General features: G+C 45.9%; 1 protein-coding gene across 7 annotated transcripts in view; it reads right to left on the bottom strand.

The window, feature by feature from the left end:
- Nucleotides 1–686: 686 nt before the first annotated feature.
- FAM168B (family with sequence similarity 168 member B) overlaps nt 687–8532 on the bottom strand; it is a 54767-nt gene continuing 46921 nt past the window's right edge. For 6 of the 7 annotated variants that reach the window (XM_023741374.1, XM_023741379.1, XM_023741375.1 and 3 more), the window contains 3 exons: nt 7845–7987; nt 7541–7718; nt 687–6105 (listed from right to left, as the gene is read on the bottom strand). In XM_023741374.1, coding sequence (XP_023597142.1) covers nt 5993–6105; nt 7541–7718; nt 7845–7987 — 434 coding nt within the window. In that variant the 3' untranslated portion in view covers nt 687–5992. The remainder of the gene's footprint in view (nt 6106–7540; nt 7719–7844; nt 7988–8532) is intronic. The other variant, XM_004387044.2, reaches the window with a different exon arrangement.

Raw genomic sequence — 8532 nt, 5'->3', positions numbered from 1 at the left:
TGCCCCCACTATTACCACATCTCTACACAAGTACTTACTTTGAAGAGAATGAGCCCCACAGCCTGGGGGGTGGGGCATCCTGGTCATAGACAGCAGTGCTCAGGCCTTTGATGAGACAGGCTAAGGGAGCCGGGCAGGCTCCAGGGAGGCCACAAGGAGCTAGGCAGAACTGGGGTAACGAAGGGGGAGAGGAGGGACAGGGTTAGCCTGGTATGTTCCTAGAGCCTGTTCAGGTGTGGCGTGAAACTGACTCAGCCCCCTTCACCAGAGGGCCCGGAAGCCCAGGGATTCAAGGAGGGCTGCTCCCCAGAGACTATAGTTCGCTGAAGTTGAGAAATGAGTCTGGGGGATAGGTAATCTTTTGGGGGCTCAGCATCCTCATCTGTGAAATGGGAAAGAATGTGACTTCCCAGTAGGAACTGCATCACATGACCTAGGAGAGGAGGAGTGCAAGACTGTTTCCCTTCCTTTCGCACCCTGGGAAACAGTCCTCCACAACCCACACCCTTATTCACTGCCAACATCACTGAGGGGCTAGAGACCGCAATGGCCTTTTCCTGAAACCCCAGGCAGTCTCCTACTTTGAGACCAAAAGCTACAACACTTCCAAAAGCTACAACACTTCCCAGTCATGCCAAGCTACCTCTAAACAAAATCCCTGTAGAAAAATCATGAAAACCAGAATATGCAACACAAGTCAATCTTTATTGAAAACTGCAGTATTAATACATAACAATTCTTGTTACAATAAACGTGCTTTTAAGAATTTTAAATCTGAGCTCATCTACTCATCAGATTGCATAAAAAATTAAAATAGTAAGAATTTACACATAATTGAACTGGCTCAGGATGGATTTATCCATTCCTTTGTATTAACACAGTAAGTTCAATCAGAGGTGAGGGATGCCTTTAACACTGGAAGACAATGCTGCTTAAGCATAAAAAAAGTACCAATAGAATGGTCTAGGAAACAGTATTTAAGTCATTAAAAAAAAAAAAAAAAAAACATTTCCTATTTAATCACAACCCATATGGCTCCTTGGGACCTCTCCTCCAAGGAGCTGTCACAGAACCCTTCCAGGAGTGCAGGACAACTACTCTCCATGATCTGGCCCCAAGCATTCTTGAGGACTAGTCTGCACAAGGAGCCACAGGAAGAGCTCTGAGGGGGCCAGTGGCCCGCTGGGCGCCACCACCATGCAAGAGGATTTCATCTCAGCTCCTGAAGGCCAAGACTGACTGACACCTGTCACCTCCAGTGCCCCAGTGCCGTGCAGGCAGGCAGCCAGGAGCATACGCTGTCTCCTGAAGCTCCTCTTGGGCTCCCTAGTCAGAGATGCCCATAAACGTTTCTTTTGCCTCTCCCTCTTGTCTCCCTGTCCCAAGTGGACAGGGAATCCTGACTAACCTTTAGTCCTGTAGATCAAAAGTAAGGTTTATCCCCACAGGTTTTCTGTTCCTCAAATGAAGTGAAGGTGGGAGAAAGGGACAAATCCTCCCAACAGGTATATCTAAGATCAACATCACAGTTTTCTACCTGAAATGATCATGCCCTCCCCTCAGAGAGTTATCTGCAGTATATTCAAGAGTACACTGCACCTTCAGAAAGCTTAGGTTGAATAATAAACAGTTCAGGAGAAAACACACTCACACACAAAAAAATCTGAGATGTGCTGGAGAGGAGAGCTAAGCACTCTGCCCCCTCCCTTAAGCCCCACTGCATTCCTCTTTAGAGACTCCCTCCCCCTCAGAAAGCACCAGAGAGAACCAGAAGCTGCCCTCACCTCATGCTCCCAGAAGCTGGTGATGCTGCACTCCCTGAAACCTACCCTTGCATCTACTAGAACGTCAGACAAGGTGTGCTGTCCTGTTTAGGCCACGCCTGGGCAATGATAACGTGTCCATCCATTAGCTGCCGGATGAGGAGAAGGTGGCTCAAATGGTCAGATTAATACTGTGTTCAAATGTTTAAAATGGGCAGGTAAAGAAGTCTGGACATCCCATTTAGAGCAGACCTTAGTATTTACATAGCTGGTGTACGCCACCTTCCCGCCGGCACCCTCAGAGAAACCATGTGTGAGCAATACCACCAGGTATTAGTACATTTCAAATTATTTTAAGAATGTATTTCCCCTCATTACTGAAGTGTCCCCAAAAGACACATGCAAATTACCTCCCAGACCTCATTTATTACAGCCAGGTGAAGCAAGGCGCCGTGTGCCTAGCTTGGGGAGGGAAGGCTCTCTCATGTCCTGTAAATACTACATTTGCATAGCACTCAATAAACAGCGTCACACAATAGCAACTGGTGGGCCTAATGACCGTACCAACACTACAGACACAAAAGGTTCTGAAGTGCCTCCATACTGATGACCTGGCTGCTCCAGGAACGGCCCAGCCAATGCTGGCCTCCCTTCTCGGAGGCAGCAAGCCCATCTGCTGAACACACAACTCAGTCCAGATCCAAACAAGATTTTCATTAACAGAGAAACAGCAACATCTACATATCTGATGTAACACACTCACAGACCTTGGGTTAGAAGTTGTACAACAAGATTGTTTAAAATATCCATGACACTGTCCACGTCTACAGAAGTCAGGCCTTTTGTTTACCTGCTTTACCTCCTAAAAGAGTCACAATTCAGCCGAAGGACTCTCAAATCAGGAATGTCAGATACAAAAAAGCAAAATTTCCCAGAATATCCCACTACGGTGCTTAGGATCGCAAATTATCCAACTTTTTAACAGAAGTTTGACCAAAGTCGTGTTCCTTAATTAACTGTACTAGAGCTAAATGCTGCTGAAATTACAGTCTGTGATAGTTTTGTTACTATGCATACGTCTAGATCCTTACCTGACAGACAAGCTCTACCTTTTATCATCATAAGATATTTATTGATAGCTGATGCCGATAATTTCAAAACTGAAAGGATTTCTTCATGGATGCATTCCATAATGCAAAAGTGTCTGATAAACAGCCTCCCAACTCGACTTCACAAAAGGGAAAAAAGATTAAAAATTTTAAGTGGGAAGAGAAGTGTTTATTAAACTGATATAAATGAAGAAAAAAATGCAACCCACTCATCTTTCTCTTGAACAGTTTAATTCAGCGCTCGTGAAAACATTCACCCCGTGTGTGCCAACATCCAAGCAAGTCTGAAGAGACATCCTAGATAACTTCTTATAACCCCATCCTGAATTCAAATGACTCCACCTCTTTCAGAAAGTCATGTGTGTGTACTTTTCTGATTTTTGTTTGGGGCTTTTGTTTAAACACATACTAAAATCAGAAATATTTTCTCCTAATCTATTATCCCTAAACTGGGAAAACTGACTTCTCCATCAATCAGTCTGGTCAGCCCCTGGGACCCTTAGAACCTGTTAATATTGCAAACCCATTAATTACACAAAGGAATTATCAACACAGACTTGAAAAAAATGAACAGATTCAAACTGTGTACCTGGGGTAGATGTATGCTACACGCACGCGCCACACACAGTAAGGTGGGTTAAGTGCTCATAAAGCAATTTAAAGTACTTAGCAGTAAACACTACGCTAATAGACATCAGGAATAAGAAATTTTGTTTACAATGATCCCTGCAAAAATATTCCTAAACTTTTATAAAATAAAATGTGAAAAACAATTATGAAGACTACTTCCTATAAAAACTAAGGTCACCAAAGGTTCAGTGGTCAGCTGTCCCGCCCACCGACTAGGGCTGCCCACCAGTGGGGGGACCCTCGCAACCAGCATCAGAGCTCGTGACCTAGCTGCCAGAGACAATGAGAGCAGAATCCCCTCCCCCAAATACAGCACTCAAAACCACCATCAGGGTGTAAACAAGGTGCCTGCCCCACAGCCCAACAGACCACTAGAAGGGAACACAATTTCCATTACCACCCTCCGACTATATCTGAGAACACAGAAAAGCATTCCCATCATTTTAAGCTGGGCGTATTTAGAAAGAAAAAAAAAAAAAATCCTCCTGATTTCTTATGTGCAATACTCTGATTTTAGATCAAAATCCTTTCCTGATAATCGTGGCCGGCATAAATGCATTCCGATGCTGGCTGGCTGGCTGGCCGGCCCTTCTTGCGGTCCAACCTTGTTTTGTGCTAAATGTCCTCAGTTGCAAGAAGAGACAGCAGAAGAAGCTCATAGACCACAGATACCACCCCTTCACTCCCACAGTCCCCTCCAGCCAGTCTCAGAGAACACATCACCAGGGGGGACAACCCTAGGAGAAACTACAGATTTCTACATTTTCAGACACATCCACGGCCCTGATACAATGTATGCATACCCTACTCTACAAGAAACATGAGGAATTTTAAATAGGTTTGTTCCCTTTTAATAATTCTTAAATATACAACTTTCTTCGTAACACACAAATCTTTACCCCTTTCTGTGTGTGTGCGAAGGGAGGAACAGCAATGCCTACATGTTCTTCAGCTGACTCAGGGCTTTCTCAGGAAAAAAAATGGAATGATTTTCTAAGCTAAATAAAGCAGAGGCCAATGCCTCCTCCAAGTGTGACTGTTCCTCTTTTACATGTCTTCCCATCAGGAAAATAATTTAGTTCTAAGCAGGACTTTTCCACTACAGATAAAGAAAACATCATCTCTAATTTGTAAGAGATTTGTAATGAAAATTTAGATAGCAGAGAAAGTTACTTTGCTGATACTTAAATCACTACTCTGCCCCTAATGTACTGGTCACACAGCTCTATTTGGTGATGATCTTTAAGAATGTCCACGCCACACTGACCCCACCACGCCTACACGGAAAGAGATGGGAAGGAAGGGGGCCTGTGAATCTGGCGTGTCGCACCCCAGGCAGCTGCAGCCTCCCGACTCTCCCCACCCTGTGACTTACTCCCCCAGTGCAGTCAATGTGAAAGAAAAAGATCACTGAAAACTAAAGTCTATGTTCCTAACTGGCAACCCACATCAACCCCAAAAGGTTGAAGAATCATCTAGGGTATTTTAGATGCTCTATGGAGAAATTCACTTTTACACTTAAAACTTTTAAGACTTTGCATACATTACAACAGTGCATTAGTGATACAAGTTGTAAAATACTTTTCCATTCCTTTGGATTTTGCATATGATGATTTTGCATCAGTCACTGCAGGTAGATTGAGCAAGCTTTTTTTGTTTTTGTGGTTTTTTTAAAACATGCATTCAACTAGATATGGTTCAGAATAGATTAATACTCCCTTTTTATCATTATAGTTAGCTAAAAAAATTGCCACGCAGTCCACAAAACAGGATTTGCTTTAAAACCAACCCAGAGAGTTAGCTGAAGACTACCAGTGCTGGGACCTGCTGGGCCAGAATGTCGTCATGTTTAGCTAAGTGTCGAGAGTATTAAGAAGAGAGTCCTGGTTGGAGGCACGAGGCCTGCAGCACCAGCTGTGGAACCTCAATGATGTGACTGCACAGCTCCATCCAAACCTGGCGGGAGAGAAAGACACACAGTCAAACAGAGCTCTCTGGCACCACTGCTCAGAAGGTGAAGTCTGAAATTAGTCTTAAAGGAAAGAGGATGAAATCCACTAGGACTAGGAAAGGCAAAATCCTCTCACAGAGCCATCACAGCAGGGAAAGAAAGGTCACAGTATAGGAAGGTTCCCGTGCATCACAGATCCTCCCACCAGGTCCCTAGCCATTCACACACACCTCAGAGGCTGGTTATGATGGGTCACAGGGCCGCAGAAGGTAGGTGTGTGAATCAGAGGAAAGAGATAAGGAACAAAGCAGATTGAGAACACAGTTAAGTACACAATGGTTTCTCCTCTTTCTTCTTATTTCTTTGAGCTCCAGTAAGAATAGAAGTTTAAAAACTGCACTGTGCTTGGATCAACGGTTAGGTTAACAGTACTCTACCTGGTACGCTAAATACGGGATGTTTGGCATCCTCCCCTGAAGAGATGCACTTTAGTAAAGAGCCAACCGGGCCTTTGTAAGTCACTTACATTTGCAGGGTGATCACCACTGAGGGGGCACGTAGCTGTAGGTGGGTGTTCCTGGGGCCCGGTACGTTGGCACAGTGACCGGGTGGGGGGCAACAGGAGTTGGGGAGTGAGCTGTCAGTAGGGTCCCTAGAAGAAAAAGCAACACGTCTCACTGGCCGGCAGCAGCGTCCACACAGGAGGCTGGCCGGAGCCACTGCAAGTAAGGCCAACTGCATCACCACCATGCCATGCTGCCTCGAATCAGAGCTCCTTCTGGCCTAGACTCACTGTCAACGAGGGGTGGTACACGCAAAGAGGCGATGGCCTTGACACAGAATGCTGTCAAAACTGATTGTATAATCACATGGACAGAAAAGCTGTATGAAGAGAGCAAGCTCGTACTGATAACATGTTAAGTCTTCGCACCTCCTTTCATATGAGCACAGCCATGACTTATGGGGAGTCAGATGATAAACCACAAAACAAAAAATGAGAAAGGAGGACTCCAAACTGTATGAGCTGCTGGGTACACTCAAAGAAACATATGAGTCCGTTTATGGGCAAGTACTGCTTCAAACACAGACCAGCTCACCTGACAGCTCTCACGCACCCATCTACTTGTGTGCCCACACCAGCCGCTCCAGGGCCTTCTGTCCCCACCCTCCATGTGTCTCCAACACAGTTTCTGTCTGTCCCACAATCTCCTTTGCCTTGAGAGTTAAGTATGGGAAAAGCAAATAAAATCGAGACTCAGAGCAGAAACACAAATGTTATCCTGAAATGCTTTTCTCCCTGGCACAATTTCCTTACACTGAAACAAAGTCTAATAAAACAAAACAGTATTAAAACAAAATCCCCGTCACGGGCAACCAAGTACACCTTGTGCAGACATAAGCTCCCTCCACACATAACTCATGCTGAGCTTAACCCGACTCACATATCTGAAGGAAGCCACACTTACCAGAAGGCCAGCGAGATACTCGCATCTCTAGAAACCAGGTCAAGCCCCAGAGGGATCCATGGTTCCATGAGGTGGGACCATCCCAGCCACGAGTCTCATCTCACCATGACTTACTTCCTAACCTCTGGGAGGCCTTGGGAAGTAATGGCCATGAATGCCAAAAGATTCCTACATGCAGTTGTTACTTCTATTAACCCAAGCCCAGCTTTCCTAAGCTCCTAACAATCTTCCCATTAACACAACTGGCCTGCAAAGACAGCCCACATTAACGTGAACATGCAAGAGGGCAGCTCCACCTGAAGCAGTGTCCCCTTCTGCTCAAGCTTTATGTGTTGGGGGTATCAGGTCACTCCTTTCCCTACTCCCAAACGCAGCAGCTCACCAACAAAGTGGCACAATAAATCCAGAGAGCACAAGCCCACACTCCAGACAAAGGGAAGGAAGGAAGGTAAGAAAAAGATAATTTGCTGTTCCTTCACAAAAGGATTATATGTCCTTCCCTACAACCACAGCCATGGAAAATCTGAGCCAAGGTCAGAGAGCATTAGCGAGTACCCCTCCACCGCTCTCATACCCACTCGCTCTCATACCCACTCGGCTCAGTCAGGAACAATGACTCACCTGCTGACATGGCCATAGTGGTCCCAGCCACCATACCCATGGTAACTCCATTGCCTCTGGGAGGGGGGATGGGTGCAGGGTACACTGTCGCCGGCATGCCGTTGGGCTGCACCACCGTGGTGTGGTGGATGACATGAGGGGGGGCTGCATACAGGGGCTGTGTGTAGTACGTGCCTTGCTGTGGGAGAAGAGGAGAGACAGCTGCCAGAAGATCCCACTCCCCAGGGTTCACAGCACAGATAGAGCAGACCCGTCACACATATGCAGTGCCAAAGAGAGGCCCACAGCACACACCCAAGCCTACCTGTGCATATGGGCTCTGCTGGGGGTAGGCACTTCGCACAGGGTACACGGCAGTCTGGTAAGGGTTGGGGGAGGAGGAGTATGGTGGCACTGTCCCGCTGGTGGGTGAACAGGACACTTTGTAAGGTGTGCCAGGAGTGTAACCTGAAATAAAGAAGCCCAACGGCCTTAGTTAAAACATGCATTCACCACAACCCGTGCCAGACTCATGCATTCACAACCCATGCAGGCTCAAGAAAAAGAGTGCAGAGAAAGGTGCGGTGGCAGTCTAGGCCTGGACAAGAATCAAGAGCTGACAAACCTACCGCCATACCCCTCCTCCACTGATTTCATATTGTATTGAGAGAGACAGAGTGTGTATGTTGTGCGTGTGTGTGTGTGTGTGCGTGTGCGTGTGCGTGTGCGTGTGTGTGCTCACAGGAGCTGTTTGGAGAGGAGGAAAAGAACCCAAAGAAAAAAGTTCTGCAGAGAATATGCTCACGGTTACACACAATACTGTCCTGCTGGAATACAAACTGGTACAGCCCTTCTGGGGAACAATTTGGCATTGAAAGTATGTATATCTTTTTTTTGTTTTTATATTTTATTCTACTTCAGGTGAAGGCTTACAGAACAAATAGTTTCTCATGAAACAGTAGTACACATGTTGTTTTATGACATTGGTTAACAACCCCACAACATATTAAACC

Source organism: Trichechus manatus, unplaced genomic scaffold, assembly GCF_000243295.1.
Source record: "Trichechus manatus latirostris isolate Lorelei unplaced genomic scaffold, TriManLat1.0 scaffold00179, whole genome shotgun sequence".
NCBI lineage: Eukaryota > Metazoa > Chordata > Mammalia > Sirenia > Trichechidae > Trichechus > Trichechus manatus.
The sequence above is the reverse complement of the archived record's forward strand: the minus strand, read 5'-3'. Positions and strand labels throughout refer to the sequence as shown.